The 22,129-nt window shown below is 42.0% G+C and overlaps 1 protein-coding gene across 3 annotated transcripts; it reads left to right on the top strand.

Annotated features, from left to right (window-relative positions):
• The first annotated feature begins 3,635 nt into the window (after positions 1 to 3,635).
• On the top strand, positions 3,636 to 15,980 carry LOC148122622 (C-type lectin domain family 4 member A-like). Of its 3 annotated transcripts, none has more exons than XM_087904266.1 (7): positions 3,636 to 3,823; positions 7,967 to 8,109; positions 9,066 to 9,182; positions 12,090 to 12,191; positions 13,062 to 13,213; positions 14,077 to 14,189; positions 15,587 to 15,980. In XM_087904266.1, the coding sequence occupies exons 2-7, from the start codon at positions 8,028 to 8,030 to the stop codon at positions 15,726 to 15,728; spliced, it is 708 nt and encodes a 235-aa protein (XP_087760392.1). In that variant the 5' UTR covers positions 3,636 to 3,823; positions 7,967 to 8,027; the 3' UTR covers positions 15,729 to 15,980. The 3 variants fall into 3 exon arrangements, with proteins under 3 accessions (XP_087760392.1, XP_087760393.1, XP_087760391.1); XM_087904267.1 differs by lacking the exon at positions 3,636 to 3,823 and adding an exon at positions 7,590 to 7,679; XM_087904265.1 differs by lacking the exon at positions 3,636 to 3,823 and having other exon boundaries at positions 7,787 to 8,109.
• The last annotated feature ends 6,149 nt before the right edge of the window (positions 15,981 to 22,129 follow it).

Raw genomic sequence — 22,129 nt, 5'->3', positions numbered from 1 at the left:
CAGCCTCAGGAACTGTGCACACTGCCCCTCACCCTGCTGTCCCTCTGTGGCCTCTGCAGGATGAGTGCTCTGATCAGGCATCCCAATAGTTTTCCTGTGCAGGAAGGCACAGCCTCTTCCTCCAAGGACTTCTGACTGGCTGGATCTAGGCATGAAGTCGGGATCTAGTGTCTTTCAACTGCTGCTGCTGTGCTCTCAGGAAAACACCACTCAGATGCCGGAGTATGCAAAGCCTGAGGCTCTGGCCTCTCCACACTTAGCAGATGGGTCCAAAGGATCTCATAAAGACTACAGGTTGCATTACCCAACCACTGAATACTTAATTAAAAGACGCTGCTTTCTCTAACCCTTAACTGTCACGGTTTGCTTTAAAAAAAAATCTCAATATTAATTTTGTCTTATGGCAATTAAACATACCTTATTTCAAATTGCAAATCTGAAAAAATCAACTTCATGTGCTTTGAGCTCTATACACTTACTATTTCTTTGGAAAAATATATTCAATCTCTTTGCTTTGTGGTTGTAGTCTGTTAACTGTGAACTATTGCATGAAGGGTTTGATGGCCTGTTAATCTTTCATCAGAGCCCAGTTACTTCTATTCCCCAAGGCAGCAGAGGGCTCCAGTATCCTTCAGTCACCTAAATCCATTTCACAAGCTTAGATGATTCAAGTTGAGCTGCTGGATCTGGGACTACCCATCTGCTCCTGCTTGGCCTTTATGTCTAACCTCTAAGGATCCATTTTAACCTTGGGGCAATTAATATCAATTAATGATGTTATTTGAGATATAAATGATAGTTTAATTTTTAACAAAGGGGTTTAAAATTTACAGAAAAATTAGAAATGAGATTATTTTGAAGGGTGTCAAAACTAGCTCATACTGTTTATATTAAGAAACTAAAATTTTAAAAGTACTATTTGTAATGTTTGTTTTAAAACATTTATGAAAGAACTTCCGTCAGAGAGCTCAGAGCTGACATCAGAACCTGAAATGGTCCTGTGCCCTGTGAGCTTAGACATATCATCTTGATAGGTTCCAGCCTCCCACACCATAGCTATGGTTTTCCAGCCCTTTAATGAGGTCAAAGAAGGACAATCTAAGGCACACCAAACTGTTCTTCCTCCTGTAATGTCATGTTGGTGTATTCTATACCAATCTTCATATGAACCAGCAGGACAAATCTGGCTGCAAAGTCCTGCAGAAGGATCATTCAGGGCTGGAGAGATGGTTCAGTGGTTAAGAACATTGCCTGCTCTTCCAAAGGTCCTGAGTTCAATTCCCAGCAACCACATGGTGGTTCACAACAATCTGTAATGAGGTCTGGTGCCCTCTTCTGGCCTGCAGGCATACATGCAGACAGAATGTTGTGTACATAATAAATAAATAAATATTAAAAAAAGCAAAAATAAAAAATAAAAAAAGAAGGATCATTCATCGAGAACTTGGTTTTATATCTAGCTCCCTGGAAAGGCTAAAAGGTTTTCCGTTCACCCACACACCTGACGTGGACTTACCTTTAGTTCCACCCATTTTTCAAGCATTCCATTTCTCCTTAGCACTTTGTTCTGTTTGATACTATATGTTATCCAGGGCCGTTCTTCTGTTGGACTTTGTTCTACCACCCCATCATTCTTTATCCAGATGTGTCAGCATAAATATAGAGACACAGGACAAAAGGATGGAAGGAAGCGGACAGAGGGGTACAGCGTTGCCAGTGGGCAGAGCGGAAGCAGACAGAGGGGTACAGCGTTGCCAGTGGTCAGAGCGGAAGCAGACAGAGGGGTACAGCGTTGCCAGTGGGCACAGCGGAAGCGGACAGAGGGGTACAGCGTTGCCAGTGGGCAGAGCAGCCAGCACAGGCAGAGCTCAGGCAGATGAGGAAAAGCAAAGGAATCTTAAGCTGCTTCACTGGTGCAGCTGAGGGAATGTTTTCTCTCTCTGCAGGATCAGATGTTCAGCCCTTCAGCGCCCATCTCTTCCTCCCCGAGGAAGGAACGGGAAACACACAGTAACATGATATAACCACTTCCTCTTTTCCGCTCGATGACTAAATCGCTCATGTACTCAAGCCAGCCATGGCCGAAATCTTCTGATCTTTGAAACCCTGCTACTTAAAGTCTATTTCAAAAGTTTACGACACCGAAGAGAGAACTTGAAGATGATACCAGAAGGTAGAAAGATCTCCCCTGCTTGTGGATTAGCAGGGTTAATGTTGTACAAATGGCCAGCCTACCAAGAGCAATCTGCTGAGTCGAGGGTAACCTTTAAAATTTTAACAGAGTTTTCACAGGAATTTAATAAATAATCTTAACATTCATCTAGAAACACAAAATCCTAGGACAGCCTAAACAATCTTCAACAACAATGACAAAAACAGAACAAAGAAACCTGCAGGGAACATCATCACCCAAGATTTCAAGTTATACCACGGAGCAATAATAATAAAGGCAATATAATACTGGCATAAAAAACAAACTAAAAAAAAAAGCTACCTTGGTTTTGACAAAGAGGCCAACAATACAGTTTGGAGAAAAGACAGCACCTTTAACACATGATTATGATCAAACCGGATAGGTACATGCAGAAGAAAAAAGCTAGGTCCTGACTGCTGATTCTGCACAAAACTCAAATCCACATGAATCAAGGACCTTAACCTAAGACTTCATGCCCTGAATCTGATAGGGCAGAAAGGATGGATCATGCTTGACTTCAATGGCCAAGACTTTTAAAAGGAAAAGACTTTCAGAACAGAACTGCAATGTACAGGCATTAAGAACAACAATTAGTAAATGGGACCTCATGAAGCTAAGGCCTCTGCACAGCAAAGGCGGCCCACGGAATGAGAAAAAAATTCTCTACCAACTATACATCTAGAATACAGAGAAAGCTTTTTTTCTTTTTTAAAATTTATTTATTAAAAATTTCCACCTCTTTCCCACCCCCCATTCCCCTCTCACTCCCCAACTTCTCCTCCCCCTCCCTCCCCAGTCCTAAGAGCATTTAGGGTTCCCTGCCCTGTGGGAAGTCTAAGGTCCTCCCCCCTCCATCCAGGTCTAGGTAGGTCAGTGTCCGAACAAACCAGGCTCCCACAAAGCCAGTCCATGCAGTAGAATCAAAACCCAGTGCCAATTGTCCTTGGCTTCTCAGTCAGCCCTCATTGACAGCCACATTCAGAGTCCAGTTTGATCACATGCTCCATCAGTCCCAGTCCAGCTGGCCTTGGTGAGCTCCCATTAGATCAGTCCCACCGTCTCAGTGGGTGGGCGCACCCCTCGCGGTCCTGACTTCCTTGTTCATGTTCTCCCTCCTTCTGCTCCTCATTTGGGCCTTGGGAGCTAAGTCCAGTGCTCCAATGTGGGTCTCTGTCTCTATCTCCATCCATCGCCTGATGAAGGTTCAGAGAAAGCTTTACAAAAAGAAAATACCTCCCCGAAAAGGAAAGGAAATGGACAACTGAACAAAAAAGAAAGAGAAAATCTTTTAAAAGATCCTTAGCCATGCAAATTAAAATTCTTTGAGATTTTTCTCTCACTCAAGTCAGAATGACTAATGCAGAAGGAAGCAGAAGCAACAGTGAAACCAAGCAGCAACAAATGCTGGACTGGATGTGGGAAAGGGAAGCACTTATTCAGTGCCAGGAGGAGTGCAAACTGGAGCAGTGACTGAAAACATCAGTGTGGGGTTCCCAGAAAGCTAAAATAATGTCTACCTCGTGATCAGGCTGCACCACTCCTGGCATTTCCCCAAAGGACTCCACACCCTAATCGAGAGACACTGCTCCTCCATGCTCATTGCTGCTCTGCTCACAGTCGCCAGGAGAGGTAAGAAGTCCAGATGTCCATCAGCTGATAAAAATGCATAACTACACAATAGATGGTTATTATATTGGTAAGAAAGATGAAATTATGAAGTTTTCAGGTGATGAATGGAGCTGGAAACAGTCATTCTGAATGAGGTAATCCAGACCCAGGAAGACAAAGGTTGCACATTTTTCTCAGTTGTGAATGTTAGCATTTAATCTTCAGATTTGTATTTTATTTGTAACAACTATTAGAGGTCAGGAATTTCTAAGGGGCCAGGAGAAGGGGCTTTCAAAGGAGGAGCAATACAATGCAGTGGTATAAAGGATTAAATGGGAATAACTATACAGAAAGTGTTATAGAGGGGTCAGGGAGAGGAGGATAGGGTAAGAGAAGTATTATAGGATGGATAAATATTACTAAAGGTGTTTTGAAAAAAATCATAGAAACATATTATGATATAGGGTTTCTAAAATGTATCTATACATACACACAAAAGAGATAAAAGGGAGATACCCTACAACAGGGCAACAGTGTCCCTACTATGCAGAGTCCAACAAATAAAAGCCCAGTGCCAGGAATGCAGAATACCATTTTTTGGAGTTGTAGGTCCTGTAGACTCTCAAACATTATAGGCTATTGTCACCATTCTTGGTTACTCTTCAGAACGCTTTTTGAAGTTTTATTTTACTTTATTATTTTTCAAAACTCTCATTGTGTTATTCATTGCTCATGGTACAATTACACAGGGTATTTTCATATCCTAAATAATCCATGCTGAGCCCATTTCCCACATACTCCCTGAACTTGCCGTTTCTCTCACCAAGGCCTCCCATCCATCCCTCTTTCCTCTACAAGATTTTACTTCTATTTTCATGCCATGTATGCAACCTGAGTTTATGCATCTGTCTAAAATCTAAGCATCACAAATGAGAAACCTGTGCTATATTTCATGGTGAGATTGGTTTAATCCACTTAATACAATTATATCCACTAGTATACATTTTCCTGCAAATGCCATAACTTTGTATTTTTCATGGCTAAAAAATCCATTGTACACAGATGCACATTTTCTTTATCCATTCCTCTGTTGTTGGAAAACTAGGTTGGTTCTATAGCTTAGCTATTGTGGACAATGCTCCAGAATTTTATGGTAAGACCCTCTTGCTGCAGACCACACATTTGAGTCATAAGACATGAAAAAAACAAGTTGGTATTGACCTAGAAGCTTCGTCCCTACTGTTTAGCTTTCATAGTACTGGAAGGTGCTGTGCACGCTACTGGACAAGGAAAGTCATCATCAATCTTATCCCGCTGTGACCCCTGGGAGCTGCAATTGTGACTGACCTCACCAGACACGCCCACTGATGCAATAGTGACTGCAGCATCATGGCAGCAACCAATAACTTTCTGATTAGATTTAAGTTTTGTTCCTAAGATGAAACACATACCTTCCACCATTACTGGGCTAAGAACCTATGGTTAGACAGATCATAGGCCAAGGGGAGAATCTATTACTATTGCTTAGCTAAATGGACATTGTTTACTGTGTCTTAAAGACCTATTGTTGAATCCATAGATCAGTGTGTCTCGCAACCCTCCTCTGAGAAGCTTCAACTGGCTGTAGATGATAACTAACATAAAACCCCCAACTGGACAAGGTGTAGAGAATAAGCAGAATGCTCACCCCTAAAAGGGACATTTGTACCATAACTTCATTTCCCATAAAGCTCACGGAACATTATGGAAGAGGGAGTAGAAAGTTTAAAAGCCAAATGTGGTGACTGATTACACGGGAACTGTGTCTTTTGTATACAGCAGGGCATCAGAATATATGGACTCACAGTGGTTGTTACAGAATGCACAAGCCCAAGTCACACAAAATTCTATCATGGGAAAATCCCTGTTTGTAGATTGTTTCCAGGTTCTGGTTATTACAAATAATGCTGCTATAAACATAGTTGAACAAGTGTCCTTGTAGTATGATTGAGCATCCTTTGGGTATATGTCCAAGATTCTTCCAGGAATTGTTATGCTTACTTTATTTTGATTGGTGTAAGTTGGAATCTCAAAAATGTTTATCTATTTATTTCCCTTATAACTAGTATTTTTAGCACACGTTTAGGCATCTATTGACCATCTGTATTCTTTCTTTTGAGAACTCTCCATTCAGTTCATGAATCCTGTTGGGAAAAATTCCCCTCCCCCATCCGGAGAGCCTTCTCTTTACCCTGCTAATTGTTTCTTTTGCTATTTATGCCACATTTTAAAGGGTTGTTAGCGATCCTTTAGCAGGATAATGAAAAGTAGTTGGAACTGGTTCACGCAATTGGTCAAAAGTGTTTGCATAATTCTGTGTGGAAGTATTAAACTTTGGTGCTCTTGACACATTTTCCTGTGGGATCTACAGTGTGCATAGTCTGTCTTTCTCCCTAATTTATAGTTTTGTACAAGTGCCTGCCTTGACCGATATTATAATAGTGACTTTTTAATGACCACTACTTACTTAATTTATTTATTCATTTATTTAGTGTGTGTGTGTGTGTGTGTGTGTGTGTGTGTGTGTGTATGTGTGCACATGTTTTGCAGATGGACAAGAAAGTGAGGACAGCATGCAGGATGTGGATCTCTCTTACCATGTGAGATCCAGGGATTCAACTCGGGTGGTCAGGTTTCATAGCAAACACCTATACCTGCCTAGGCATATCACTAGCCCTGACCTCCAAATTAAATAGAGGAGTATATTGCAGGCTCACCTACTCTGTGGTCTTAGTGCCAGAATAAAGAAATGTATGGCTGGATCTAAGGAGAATTAGTCAGCATTAGGCAGACCCTAAGCCCAAATAAAATGTGATTGAGAAATAAGTGTTTGATATTGTAAGTCAGTTAGGTACTGGGATTGTTTATGACACAGTATAGTTCATGCACAATGTGATTTTTTTCCCCTAGAGAAATAGAGGTCACTTCAGAACTCAATTTTGTATAAGGATTTTAATGAATGATAGAGTATTTTATCTCTTAAAAATAGTATTTTAAAATACTATTGTCTCTTAATAAATAATTCAATTTTGAGTAAAGTATTATGCAGGACAAGGCAATGTAGGTGTCTATAGTAGGGTGGGGTGTGGGGAAGCAATGACCTGTTTGTGCAGAGGGCTGTCTTGAGCAGAAATGGAATCTGAGCAGTGGGAGGAACCGTGTCTTGACTGGGAAGCAACAGCCTGATGTGAGACCTCAGAGTCTGAGAGGTAACGAGGGCAGCCATGTCTGAGAGTGGGCAGGTTCAGCGAGTCTGAGCTCAAGCAGAGTGAGAAGTCGTTCGTGCTTGAGGTCACTTCTTGCAGGAAGTCAGAACCCTAAATGAGTGGGCAGAGGGTCCTCCAGGACAGCCTAGTGTGACACCTCAGCACTTGGAAGAGGCCAGAGTGGACCCAGTGCGCTGTTAGTTCCACGTCAGGTTGGGATCTGGGTACTCTGCAGGCCGAGGGGACCTTCCTCTCTGAGGAACCAGGAACCAGGCAAGGTACAGAGGGTGGGAGTGGAAAACACAAGATGGGAACTCAGTGACTTTCAAGAAAAAGAGGAAATCTTTTCTGGGTATGGGAAAACTGGATGTCAGAGCCCCAGCAGGTTCAAGGGAGTATCCATGCATAAGATAGAGGAGGCCAGGGTTCCAGAGACCGATCAGGGTGAAGACACTGTCCCCATGTGGTGGGACAGTCTGGGTGCATACTGGTGCCTTTGGGTTGAACAATGTTTCTGTTCAACCACGACTTAAGCGTGGTATTAAAGCCTCAGGGATACCAAGTGGCAGCTCTACAGGAATCAGGAGTAGGAATCTCAGCACAAGATGGGAAACGGATGCTTTATTGTGGAGGTTAGCTCAGACTGAGTGTCAGAACGTCAGCTCTGTGGCAAATTTGACTTCTCCAATGGCTTGATTCCTCTTTTTCGTTCCTTCCTGTTTTCTCTCCCCTCCCTGCCCAGCTTTGAGTTCTTGGTATCGAGACGTTTGTACAATGGTCCTGGGTGCATTCCCCGCCCGTGATTCTCCCTTTGCCAGTCAGGGGACTGGACCTCATTCTGCAGGGCAGCTTCTGTTACTGCCTCTCATTCCTAGCTGGAATCAGGATAATTTGTTGCCACATTTGTTTCTTGTTCAAGGCCTATTTTACAGAAGGGATGACACTCATCTTCTGAGGACAAGGGAAGATTTCTTCTCAACATGTTTTCAGAAAACATTTATATTAACTCGAACTTCAAAAATAAAATTGATTCCTCAGACATCAATCCAGGCTCTCCTCCAGGTAAGAAGTCCTTTTCTGCTCCTCCTAGTGAGTGATGAAGTCAAGGAGAAAGACGGATGATCTTAGTTTCTGGCCATGCATCTGGGTCATTGGAGTCTCAACCAAGTGTGCTGACTGTAGACAGATGTGAAAGGTTGTGGGATTGTACAATGGAAAAGAGAAGGTGTTGCCTTTTATCATCTAGAGAAAACCACATCACCCATGCTATTGTATCTTTTCTACACATAAATACACTTAAATGTGTGTAACATTTTGTTTCAACAGTTAAACCATGGTCTTCTGATTTTCTCTCTCTATTTGGTAACATATCACGGTCTGTTGACATCTAAGTGTTGAACAGCTTCTTTTACTCACCCCCCAAACTATATGATGAAATACTATGCAATCAGTATAAAACTTATAAAGAAGACACGACATGATTATATTAAAAATGTTTATTCAGATGTGCTGCTGAAGCCTGTAATCTCAAACTCAGGAGCATGAGACGGGGGTTTCTGTGAAATTGAGATCACCTTGGACTACATAATGAGTTCAAGATCTACCTGGGGGTACATACTGACTCCCTGTTTCAAAAATAAAGCAAAATACAGGGGAAATAATGTCATAATGTCAAAGAAAATATAGTCACAAATCAGATTTTCAATTGTGGAAAACACATTTATTATAAGTAAAAGTGTTTAACTTCTTAGAAAGAAACATACCAAAATAGTGACAACAATCATTTTCAATGTCAGGAATTAGTATACACACACACACACACACACACACACACACACACACACACACAACATGTATAGTAATGTTTCTATGTTTAACATGATTTTTTCCTATTTGCATTTTCTGATTATTTTAAACATCATGTTATTAGTATTTATCATGGACAAAAAAGAGAAGAAAAGAAGAATGAAGAGGAAATGGGAACAGAACTCATGACATGGATTTTGTTTGTCTTTCAGCTCCTCCAAAGAAGATCATGACTCATGAAAGCTGTCATAGATTCTCCAGGGTGCTCCTCACCTCATTAACAATATATTTTTTGCTAGTGACAATCTTATTCTCCATTGCTCTGATCAGTAAGTACGACCATGGGACAAGTAGCAATGACAAGGAAGGGGACCCATTAGACAGAAGGCTATGTAGAAACCTGAGACAGGAACTCTCTGGGGAGATGGATAACATGAAAATTTTTCTTTGTTTCATAATGACTCTTCTGAAAAATTCATTTGTTCTCACTAGAGAAGCCAGTGTGTGTTAGCTGGTGTCACAGAGTGAAATCCTGGGGTATCTGTGGTATATTCCTATTCTGAGGCTAAATCTGTATTTCCTCAGCAGCATTGAGAAACCAGCCCCATCAGATGCATAGATGCTTACATTGTGGATAGATCAGGGTGATGAGAAGAGATGACAGAGCTACTCCAGGGTCAGAGCCCTAGGGAATTTCCTTCTAATCATTTGTTTTTTGTCCCAAACTGTGTGAGACCTGAAAGCTAATTTAGAAAAACAGTGAATTTCCCTATAGATAGACTTTCAAATTAATCAAATAAAAAGCATAAACTACGTTTTATGTAGGTATTATTTTAATCCACTCAATAATTACTACTATCCATTTACTATATATTGGGCAGCATGTCAGAGTCCAAACAGAGCCACAGCCCCCGTCTCAGGAAATGTAGAGAACAGTCAAGTGAAGCAGCGCTTAAAAGCTCGCATGGGAAATGCTGTGCAGGTGAGAAGTGAGCCCAGGAGGCTAAGGAAAACTTGGAGCAGCTGATGCCTAGACCTATGTGTTCCAGCAATGCCAGAGACATGGGGGAGCATGGGAAATGCGGGCAAATATAGGTGTGCATTCCTGTACCATGTAGTGCTGCATGGAGAACTGAGCCCGTAACTGTAGGGGGCAGAAAAAACTGGACTCTGATGACAAAATAGTGCAGGCCATATTACACGGGTATTTCCTGTAATGTTATTTAATTTAGTGGCTGTGGCTGAACCCTTAGCCAGCTTAAAAATTAGTAGATTAATTGAACTATTTAATTCTTTCTTGGTGGTGTCACCAAGCCTGGTCTCTCTTGGAAGATTCCCATGGCTCTAGGTGAACTGACTCATCCTCAGGGAGTCACGCATCAGCAACAGACACCCCAGCTTCCCATGGCAACTTCAGAGTTCCAGGATGGATGGCAGCAGTATGCCAAGCTCAACATGGAGTGAGCAGCAATTTGACTTTGTGTATTTTAGTGGACAAAGAAAGTCTTACAGGCAGCTCATATCAGGTGGTGTAGAAATAGACCCAGTTTCTTTTTTTTTAAAAAAATTTATTTTTATTTTATGTGCATTTGTGTTTTTGCCATGGCTGTTAGACCCCTGGAACTGGGATTACAGACAGCTGTGAGCTGCCGTGTGGGTGCTGGGATTTGAACCCGGGTCCTCTAGAAGAGCAGTCAATGCTCTTAACCGCTAAACCATCTCACCAGCCCCAGACCCAGTTTCTTGAGTAGGGAACTGGAAAGGCATAGCCCAAGTGGATATTCATATCAGGAAGGTTGAAAAGTGTGTACAGATTTGCAATGTGCCACAGTCATGGAGACCCACTGAGGAATCTGCAGCTGGACATGATAAAATTAAAACTCACTTAGAGAAGCGTCTCTAACCGAGGTGTGAAAATGAAGGGAAGGAGAAATTAGGAAGCTAATTCAGAATTCATTTAAGCAGCACTGGGGGCTTGATCCAAGGGTCCTGCTGGTGATGCACAGAAGAGGAGATACCATTGAGCACAGGAGGTGAAGTTTTGATCAATATTGATAGTTGAGAATTTAGGGGACACAGAGGAGTGAGGTGTGACTCTAGGGTTCTGATATCATAAAGTCAGCAGCCAACCCACTCCAACAACCCATGAAAGTGCAATATCACTAAGGAAGAGAAAGAGAATTACAGATGGAACTGGGAGAATGTTCTATTGTGAGAGAGATAAGTGTAGAAGGGAGCAGGTAGGAAAGAGCACAGGACACAGCAGCAAGCAGGGCCAGGCAAACCGGAGGGTGCCAGCATCTCCCAACTGTCAAGGAGGAGGAGAAGCGGGCTAGGGTCATGTGAGAAGTCCCACGGGAAGATGACTGATAAGTGCACACGAGGAGCCGTTGATATCTATCTCAAAAACAGTTTGGTAAATTGGCAGAAGTGAAAGCCAGAATCTAGGGACTCAAGGAACAAGTGGGAGATAAGGAAGAGAAAAAAGAAAATTCAACTTGTAGAGAAAAGGTGAATTAGTTTTAAGTTAGGGACACCATGAAAGTGTGGGGACACTGAGAAATCAGAGCTCACTGGGGCCGAGGGAAAGGAAAGGAAAGAACAAAGCAAAGTCCTTTTGATCAGTGTTGGGCTCTTTTCTAACTTCCATGCTCGGGAAACCTGAAACTTCTCTGAATTAGCTCATTTCTCCCTCTTCTTTCCTGGGCTTTGCACATATTTCATCAAATTTATCACCTAAGATGTAGTCTTTAGTGTGCCCTCCATTAAATGTTGGAGAGACCCCAGGTCATGGATCTGTCCCTTCCAGCTCTTCCTGGAGATATTTGTGGTCATAAATCAGTAAGAGCAGGGTTACAGGGAAAATTGTTCTTTTTTGTGGTAAGGTCTCATGTAGCCCAGGCTAGCCATGAACTAACTAACTAACCAACTAACCCAACCAATTAACTAAACTAACTAGCTAGTTAGCTAGCTAAACTAACCATTCAACTATACCAACTTGTACAGTTAAGGATGACCTGAAACTTCTGATCTTCCTCATCCTAATTCCCAAGTGCTAGGGCCACAGCCACCATATTCTATGGTGATGGGGGATCTTTCCCAGGCAGCTTCTAACTACTCAGGTAATTGGACATTTATAGGTTTCGCTTCTACAAAGAATGTACTAAGGTAAAAGCGTAGAGTTGAGTCTTAGTACTACTACCAGAAAAATGGATGGTTTTTATTCTGTTTTACAGCTTTGTTTAAAAATTATTCTCAGCTTCTTGAAGAGAAAGCAATCATAAAAGAACTGAATTATACCAGATTGGAGTGTACAAAACGGCATTCACTCTTGAAAGGTAAAAGTTAACATGCCTAGAATGAGCATTTCCAACACGATTCTCGGGAAGATCCGTCTGCAATGGGCACTGTGGGGACACAACATCACACCACATGCTCAGTAGTAGCTGCCTGGGGAGTCCTTTATAGAGGTCTCCAGTCAGGCAGGATCGGAATGTGTGGACCCCTGGTGTCAATGAAGAAGAGTTTAGGGCAGGAGAGCCAATGCCAGGCTGAGCTGAATTTCGTTAGACACAGAAAGGAGCTCCGGAAAGAATGAAGCAGATCTGATGGTGTGAATGTGAGCATCTCCAGGGAGTCATCTCCAGTGCGTGTTTAAGATTTTATTTTTAATTTATAATATGTTTATGTGCCTGTGTGTGGGCTTGTGTATGTGAGTGCAGTGCCTGCAGAGAGCGGAAGAGGGCGTTGGATCCCTGGAGCTGGAGTTATATGTGATGGTGAGCCTCAGGTCGTGGGTGCTGGGAGCTCCAATCCTCTGCAAGAGCAACACACCATCTTAACTACTGAGTCATTTCTGTAGTCCCTCAAGTGTTTTCATAAGTGTGTGTGTGTGTGTGTGTGTGTGTGTGTGTGTGTATGTGTGTGCATGTGTTTGTCACAATCTTATTGCTATCTCAGTTACAGTGTCTCTGAAGTGTTGTTTACCTGTGGTTTGAATAGAGAATTTGTTTTTCTAGTACACTAAGCTGGAAAGTGGACTTATGAAGGGCACTGTCAGAGTAGACTGGGGTTCCTTGGCACCAGAGAGGGAGGGGCTCCTTGCTGCATCTGGAGATGCGGGAAGTCCCAGTTTCCATGTGGTCTCCACATACAGCAGATTTTAAATGTCTTTATGACATTACACTTACATCTCCTTCCTCCCATAGACAGAGTCTGGAGCTGTTGCCCAAAGGACTGGAAGCCATTCAGTTCCCACTGCTACTTCATTCCCACTGACTCGGCATCTTGGAGCAAGAGTGAGGAGAAGTGCTCCAGCATGGGTGCTCATCTGATGGTGGTCCACAGCCGGGAAGAGCAGGTGCATGCTGGGAGCAAGTGGGGCCTGGGCCCAGTCTGTTGTCTGCCCTTTTTACTAAGATGGAGTTTTGTTGACTTGGGTGTTGGTGCTGTGGCAGAAGGCTTGCCATCAGGTAGCCGGAAAAGTTGCTTCAGCCTTGGCAATCTACACCCAGCTCCCGCTGCAGTGAACTAAACAACCCGCAGGAACCATGGCAACAGAAATGCAGTGCCTGAGGGTGGAGGGAAGGATGGAATGTTTTATCTGAAAGACCAGTTTCTGAGGCTTCCTGTAGTACCAACTGCCTAACAGGAGAGGGCGCAGAGCTGACTAGGGAAAGGGGATCCAATCAGGAGAGTCAGAGCAAACCATCAGAAATGAAATATCTGGAGTTATGAATGGAGAATGATTAAATCTGTAAAATTCTTTCATGCACAATTTTCAAGAACAGTGTTGGGGAAGAAAAGAGCAGCGTGATTCTGAGATGAGGATTCATGATCATGGAGAGGGATTATTTCCAATGTCTATAAAATCAGGCCTATGAGTAATGACTTTGTATCCTGGTCAGTTGGGGAAGATGGCACTCCTGGGGGTGAGGTGGGGGCTCTTTTAGTGCTTGATCCTCTTTGTCTTTTCATCTCTGTGTGACCAGGGTACTTCCAAAATGTACAATTCTTGTGTATTAATCTAAAATTTGAAAACTACTTAAGGGCCTAGAAAGATGAATTAGGATTTATTTATTATGTATTTGCACATATGCATCATATTGAACCTATATTTTTGCATATTTAAAATAACTTTTAAAAGATATTATAAAAATTCTATAACAGAAAAAGAAAAAGCCCTCAATCCAGGCTGAATGCTATGTCTTTCTTTCCTCTTAGGATTTCATCACTAAGATCCTGAGACGTGATGGTGCTTATTTTATTGGGCTTTCAGATCCAGGACATCGACAGTGGCAATGGGTTGATCAGACGCCGTACAACGAAAGCGCCACGTGAGTCTAGAGTTACCCAGAGGAGTCCTGGGTCCTGTGCCATGAGAAGACTTTAGGGTTTCCAGCTGTTGGTTATGAAACTACAACAGCTCAGCCCTGGTGTGGATGCTGAGGATGGAGTTACCTTTATCCCCGTTTACTCATCACCGGAGTCCTGTGAGACCCGTGATGCTGACACTCCAGGAGAGATAAGGAATTGAGTTAGAAGAGTGCAGGATGAGAAGTACCCAGGGTGCCCAAGCAGGTGCTTACAGATAGGGGGCTTTATTGTGCTTTCAGTCACTCATCTATATTTGAAAAAGTCGGATCTATTTTTATTTTCATTTGTGTGTATATGTGTCTCTCTGTGAGTGTGTGCCAGGTGTCTGTGAGTGCCCATGGAGCCCTCCAATAAGAGGGCGTTGGATCCGCTGTAGTTGAGGCACAGGTGATGACCACACCAATATAGCTTAAGGAAACATAACTCTCCTGTTTTCTGGAAAAGCAGTAAGCCTTCTTAATGTCTGAGACATCTCTCCATCTTTCATTTATATCTCTATAATAAAATTAATGTCAAGACAATAATGATTATTTCTCGTAAATCTAAAGCCCCCAATCTCATATTGTTGTGTTTCATATTTATGTAATTATTTAAAAACTCCAATATCTTACTATGTTCCTATATTCTATCAGATTTCTGTAGTGAGAATTAGGTAGCGGTGTTATTGTCATTCTCAGTTCTCAGAGAAGAAAAGTAGGAATCCAGGATATTAAGTTACTTGCCCTAGATGACAGAAATAAGTAGATTATCTAGATATTTTAATTAGCTCTCCAGTCTCTAAAATAACTGGGACTTGTTTCCTCTGCATATCCTGGATTTTTGGGATCCAGTCTGTTTGGATACTCACCTTCCTGGACCTGGAGGGAGGGGGGAGGAACTTGAACTACCCACAGGGCTGGAAGCCCTGACTCCTCTTAGGGATGGAGAGGGAGGAGGAGGGGGATGGGAGGAGTGGGAGGAGGTTGGGAGGAGGGGCGGAAATGGAAACTTTCATAATTTAATAAACTTTGAAAAAAAATGAAAGAAAGCTTTATTAAAATATGAGAAAAAGAAGAGACCTTCTCAATATATAAACAAGCACATGGATTGACAGTCCCTGGGTACCAAGACCTAGTGATGAAGCAGACTCTGGGATGTGTGCTGGGAGAACAGTTAAGTACCAAGCTGAGAGAATATTGAATGTGGTGGACCCTGTTTTCCAGGAAAAGGTCAGATACGGGTGGTGGGGAATGGTTAGTTTGTACACACTAGAATCTGATTTCCACAGACTCCAACCTCATCCCCAGGCTTGCTTACCCTTGCTTTCTCTTTCCCAGCATTACTGTGGAAACACCTGATGCTCTTTCCTCCCTTGCAGGTTCTGGCGCAAAGGTGAGCCCAGCAGCGACCGTGAACAATGTGTTATAATAAATCATTCACTTTCTGTGTGGGGCTGGAATGACATCGTTTGCAGTAATAAACAGAAGTCAATTTGTCAGATGAAGAAAATATACTTGTGAAAAAGCAGTCTCCATGGACACGGGCCTGCATTTTTATCCACCATGACATAGACACCTGGAAAGATCTTGTGGAATGTATATTCATAGAATTTTAGGTATCGCATCACCTTCTCTGTCTATTTTTAGATTCCTAAAGTCTTATTTGATGATAGAATTGTATGGAGTGGTCCTTCTCCCTCTCTCTCTCTCTTTTCACCTGCCTTTGGATTTATTGATGTATAATTGACAAATACATCATGTATATTTGCATTACACTGTCTTGAGTTGATATGGAAATGTGTTGGGTAATGACTACCACAATCAGGTTAACAGCACCATCTATTACCTAACACAGTTGCCTGTTTTTTTTTTTTGTGTGTGTATGTGTGGTGTTAGAACATTTAAGAACTTCTTAAGCAAGTTCAGACAAACAGGGTGATTGTTACCTATTGTCACGTTGATCCCCAGTGCTTACTCATATTTTCTCTGGCAGTTTGTGCCCTTCAACAGCATTTTCACATCTCCCAGTACTAGGACCTTAGACCCAATGTCTAGTATGTGGGATACTATGGGCACTGTGAGTCTGATGAGGATCTCTAATGGATGGTTGATCCTGGATTGGGTAAGATACATTAACATTAAGTTTAAGGAGATGATAGCCAACCTTCTACTGGTACCCTCAGTGATTCTTGGTGTTTCCCCTTGGTGCCTGCCATATTAGGGACAGCCACTGCCCTGTGGATTCACACTGGGGAGACCCTCATGTCTCACGGAAGCCTGTATGTTGATTAATACTTTAGAAGCCCTTTCAACTTCTTATCATGAATATTTTGAAACAGAATTTGTCTGGATGATATCATCAATACTCATATAACTACCATCTATTTTTTAAATTTTTGTTGCTTTATAAATAATACCAGTCAAAATTTCCACTTCCTCCCCTCCTCCCATTTCCCTCTTGCTCCCCCACTCACCCTCCTTCCTCCCCCTCCAGTTGTAAGAGAGGGCAGGGTACCCTGCCCTGTGGGAAGTCCAAGGCCCTCCCCCCTCCATCCAAGCCTAGGAAGGTGTGCATCCAAACAGACTAGGATCCCAAAAAGCCAGTACATGCAGTAGAGACAAATTCCAGTGCCATTATCATTGGCTTCTCAGTCACCCATTTTCAGCCACATTCAGTGAGTCCAGTTTGATCACATGCTCGTTCAGTCCCAGTCCAGCTGACTTTGGGGAGCTCCCATTAGATCAGGCACACTGTCTCAGACTACCATCTATATTAATGGTTGTTGGCATTGGATAATTTGATATATATGTGTGTATATATGCATATATATGCACATGTTATTTGATAGGATATTTGAGGGTTAATTTGATATATACACTCTAGAAAATATTTCAGTATATATCATTTGAAATTCTCATTGTACAACAAAACAATACCATTATCACTCTTGGAAAATTTAACAACTCTTTTCTCATATGATGTGTGGTCTTTCCTGTGTTTCCTCAGCCATCCCCAAAATGTTTCTTATGGCTGTTCTAGTAAGCCATAGCCAAAATCATTTCATTTGCTAAAAAAATTATTCTACAAGTTCAGGCAATGCCTCCACAAGACTGTCCTCATTTCAGACTCAAGCTTCAGGTTCAGGAGTTCCCAAGGATGCCATTACTTATAATCAACTGTCTGTAGACTCCCAGGGTCCTGCCACTCCTGCAGATTTATAAGTTGCTAGAATGATTCACTGAGCTAATGATTCTGCTCTATTAAGATTATGTTTTTTTAATATAAAAAGATAGAGGGAGAACTAATGGGAGGGACATGTAAGGCAAGATCAGGGAGGGTCCCAAATAGGGACCTTCCATTGACCCTGTGTGTGCATCTCCTTCCCAGAATGTTAGTGACAATATACAGAACAGGTCAACCAGAGGACACTCATCTGAGCTCTGATGTTCAGGGATTTATCAGGGTTCTTTATATAAGGTGTGAGTGTTTGGTTGATAAATAAATGAACTCAGCTTTCAGCACCACTTTGCTGCCAGGGTGAGCATCTCATGGCTCAAAGGCTCAACATTTTAATCACATGATCAGGGTTTCTGAAATGGTGAGCTCCCAACATGAATCGTCTTGTTACCATGAACTGTGAGAGAACTGAACAGCATAGGGCTTTGTGGCCTACCGTGATTAAACAGACTTCCCAATATCTCCAGAAATTCCCGAGAATTAGAGCAGTAACCTCCCACGACCTGGGTAAAATCCAGAGAAAGTCCTTCTTCTACCGCCAGGTGTAAATGATATGAATGCAGATGAAAATGAACAGGAGAATGTGCCCCATCAGCTTCCCAGGCTCCCCCACACTGCTTCACGACAGACGCCATGGTGTGCATGACACACACCCAACACTAAACCCGCATGACACTAGTTCACTTCAATATCAGAGATCAGTGAAGCAGAAGTTTGAATATATTATGTGTATGAGTGCTGTATCTGCATGCACATCTTTATGCCAGAATTGGGCATCGGATCCCACTATAGATGACTGTGAGCCATGAATTGAACTCAGGACCTTTGGAAGAGCTGTCCATGGATCACTGAGCCATCTCTCCAGCAAGTTCTAGTATTTTATACTTGAGTTGCAATGATACCTCTTCTTGCAGTAAGAAGACATCTGAGTAAAGAGTAAAGAAATTAGGTGCGGATGCTATACCAGTCTCCAAGGGCTTACGTACTCCTCTGACAATGGGCTCATTCAATGCCTTTGACCCACCTCCCTCTATATACAGTATGCTTTCAACCCCAAGTGGCTGGTTTGTCCAGGTGACTTTCACTGGCCCATAGGATGAGAATGAACCTGATTCTCTAAATACAGGAGGCAACCACATATTCAACTCACAACAAGGTATGATCCTCTATGATCTAGCTCAAAAATGATAAATGTGGAAAGAAGTCGAACAGAATTACAGTGACCATGGCCAGACCCTTAGGATATATACAAATGAGAAAAATTCAAATACACAACCCGAATTTGGAATTGTCCATGACTTATTCTCAGGGATGTCAGATATGATAATTATGGAAATATATTTTTTTCCAAGAGGGTAAAACCCCTGTGCACCTGTGACTGGAGTGAAGTGTTGTGTAGGAATATTTGTCACCATGGAAATACTCCAGAGGTTTAATAATTACACAGGACTGCATATACTCTGTCCTATCTGCATATACTCTGTCCTATCAAGAAAGGTACATCCTTTCTTGCTGTACCTCAGTTGCTTAGGAAGTTACTGAATAAAGAATGATGTGGGAAGGGCAAGGCAGGTGTCTGTGGAAGGATCAGGTGTGGAGCAGCAATGGTGTGGCCGAGAATGTGAAAATCTAAGCTGGGTGACCGTGCAGAAGGCTGGTTTGACAGTAGAAGTAGAGCCCAAGTCAAGATGGGAGTGTCAGCATGCTGGTGAGAATGTGTCTGGATTCAGGAGTGAGTCTATAAGCAGCAGCCTGGTGTGAGACGTCAGAGCCTGAGAGGTGAGGAGGGCACCCATGCAGAGTGATTAGAGCACCCATGCAAGATGAGGAGGGCACCCATGCATTTTGAGAGAGGTCACATGTGCAGGATAAGGAGGTCAACTGTGCAGAGTGGGGAAGTCACCCATACATAGCTAGGATGGCACCTGTCTAGAATGAAGAAGGGCATCTTGCATGGTGAGGTGGGCACCTGTGCATGGTGAGGAGGGCACCCATGCCTGATGTTGGCTCCATCATGGGTTGGGATTCAGAGACACAGAGGTTGAAAGGAGTTTCCTTGGATAGTGTAGACCAGACTAGGGTAAAGTGTGTGTGTGTGTGTGTGTGTGTGTGTGTGTGTGTGTGTGTGCGTGTGTGTGTGTGTTTGTGTTTATGCATGTACTGTTTGCATGGAAACAGCTAGAGGAGCTTCCAAGAAGGGGAGTGTTTAGAAGAGCTGACAGCTGAGCATGTGGGTATGAGCTGGAAGTCTTCTGTGGGAGGGATTCAAATGATCCCATGTGTAGTAACTAGTTTATTTCCCCTCTCCTATATTGTGATTCATTAATCCTCCCAACCATTGCCAACAGTGCTGTAAACCTGCAAAACTCATGCTGAGCAGGGCAGGGATCCAGGAAGAGAGGCGCAAGATGGGGGGGGGGGAGAGAGAGAGAGAGAGAGAGAGAGAGAGAGAGAGAGAGAGAGAGAGCCTCCTCCCATAGCTGCTAACCAGAATCCTTTCAGGATGTGGCCAGGGGCACAGTGAGTGGAGCGGCGCATGCAGTGAGCTATGAACTGCATGAGGAAGCAGAGGGCTCAGAGGAGCAGCTTCAGATGCAACAGGACTGTACCCACAAAAACACAGGCAACAGATAACCTCACATCTCACACCAGCAAACCCCAGAGAAAGGAAACACATAAACACTACCACCGAAAAATAACAGGAATTAACAATCTTGGTCATTGATATCTCTCAATATTAATGGACTCAATTCCCCAATAAAAAGACACAGGTTAACAGAATGGCCACTAAAACAGGATCCATCCTTCTGCTGCATACAAGAAACACACCTCAACCTCAAAGATAGACATCACCCCAGAGTAAAGAGTTGGGAAAAGATTTTTCAACCAAATGGACCTTAGAAATAGCGGGAGTAGCTATACTAATATTTAACAAAGTAGACCTCAAACTAAAATCAATCAGAAGAGATGGAGAAGGACACTTCATACTCATCATAGGAAAAATCCATCAAGATGAAGTCTCAGTCCTGAACATATATGCCCCAAATACAAGAGCACCTACATATATAAAATAAATATTACTAAAGCTTAAATCTTACACCAAACCCACTCATTAATAGTAGAAGAATTCAATACCCCACTCTCACCAATGGACAGGTCTGCTACACAGAAACTTAACAGAGAAATAAGAGAGCTAACAGATGTCATGATTCAAATGGACTTAACAGACATCTATAGAACATTTAATCTTAACACAAAGGAATATATTTTCTTCTCAGAGCCTCAATGAACCTTCTCTGAAATTGACCACATACTCGGAAACAAAGCTAACCTCAACAAATACAAAAAAAAAATTGGAGTAACCCCCTGTATCTTATCAGATCACTATGGTTTAAAGTTAGACTTCAACAAAAACACTAATTGCCTACAAACTCATGGAAATTGATAATTCACATCTGAGTCACCAATGAATCAAGGAAGAAATAAAGAAATTAAAGACTTCCTAGAATTAAAAAAAAAATAACTGCACACCATACTCAAACCTATGGGACACTACAAAAGCAGTCCTAAGAGGAAAATTCATAGCACTAAATGGCTACATAATGAAAATGGAGAAATCTCACACTAGTAATTTAACAGCACATCTGAAAACGCTAGAACAAAAAGAAACAGACTCATCCAGGAGGAGTAGATGACAGGAAATTATCAAATTGAGAGCTGAAATCAATAAAATAGAAACAATGAAAACAATACAAATAATCAATCAAACAGCTGGTTCACTGAGAAAATCAGTAAAATAGACAATCTCTTATCCAAAATAACCAAAGGCAGAGAGAGAATATCCAAGTTAACAAAATCAAAAATGAAAAGGGGGACAAAACAATAGACACTGAGGAAATCCAAAGACTCAGTAGGTCATACTTTGAAAACCTGTACTCCACAAAAATAGGAAATATAAAAGAAATGTATAATTTTCTGGATAGGTACAACATACCAAAATTAAATCAAGACCAGATGAAATTTTTAAACAGACCTATAGCCACTAGGAAAATAGAAGAAGTCATCAAAAGTCTCCCAACCAAAACTGATCAAGGCCAGATGGTTTCAGTGTAGAATTCTACCAGAACTTCAAAGAAGAGCTAATATTTATACTCCTCAAATTGTTCCATACAATAGAAGCAGAAGAAACATTGCCAAACTCTTTTTTAAGAGGATACAGTCATCCTAATAACAAAATCACACAGACTCATCTAAAAAAGAGAATTCCAGACCAATTTTACTCATGAACATTGATGCAAAAATACTAAATAAAATACTGGCAAATCGAATCCAAGAACACATCAGAACCATTATCCACAATGATCAGGTTGGCTTCACCCCAGAGATGCAGGGATGGTTCAACATGTGAAAATCTGTCAACATAATCCACCATATAAACAAACTAAAAAATAAAAACCACTTGATCATCTCATTAGATGCCAAAAAAGCCTTCGACAAAATACAATATCCCTTCATGATAAAGGTCTTGGAGAGAACAGAAATACAAGAAACATACCTAAACATAATAAAGGCAATATACAGCCGACATCAAACTAAATGGAGAGGAACTCCCAATGATTCCACTGAAATCAGGAACAAGACAAGGTTGACCACTCTCTCCATATCTATTCAATATAGTTCTTGA

Source organism: Myodes glareolus, chromosome 3 (genome assembly GCF_982192425.1).
Source record: "Myodes glareolus chromosome 3, mMyoGla1.1, whole genome shotgun sequence".
Taxonomy (NCBI): Eukaryota; Metazoa; Chordata; class Mammalia; order Rodentia; family Cricetidae; genus Myodes; species Myodes glareolus.
This window is presented reverse-complemented; position numbering and strand designations above follow the sequence as displayed.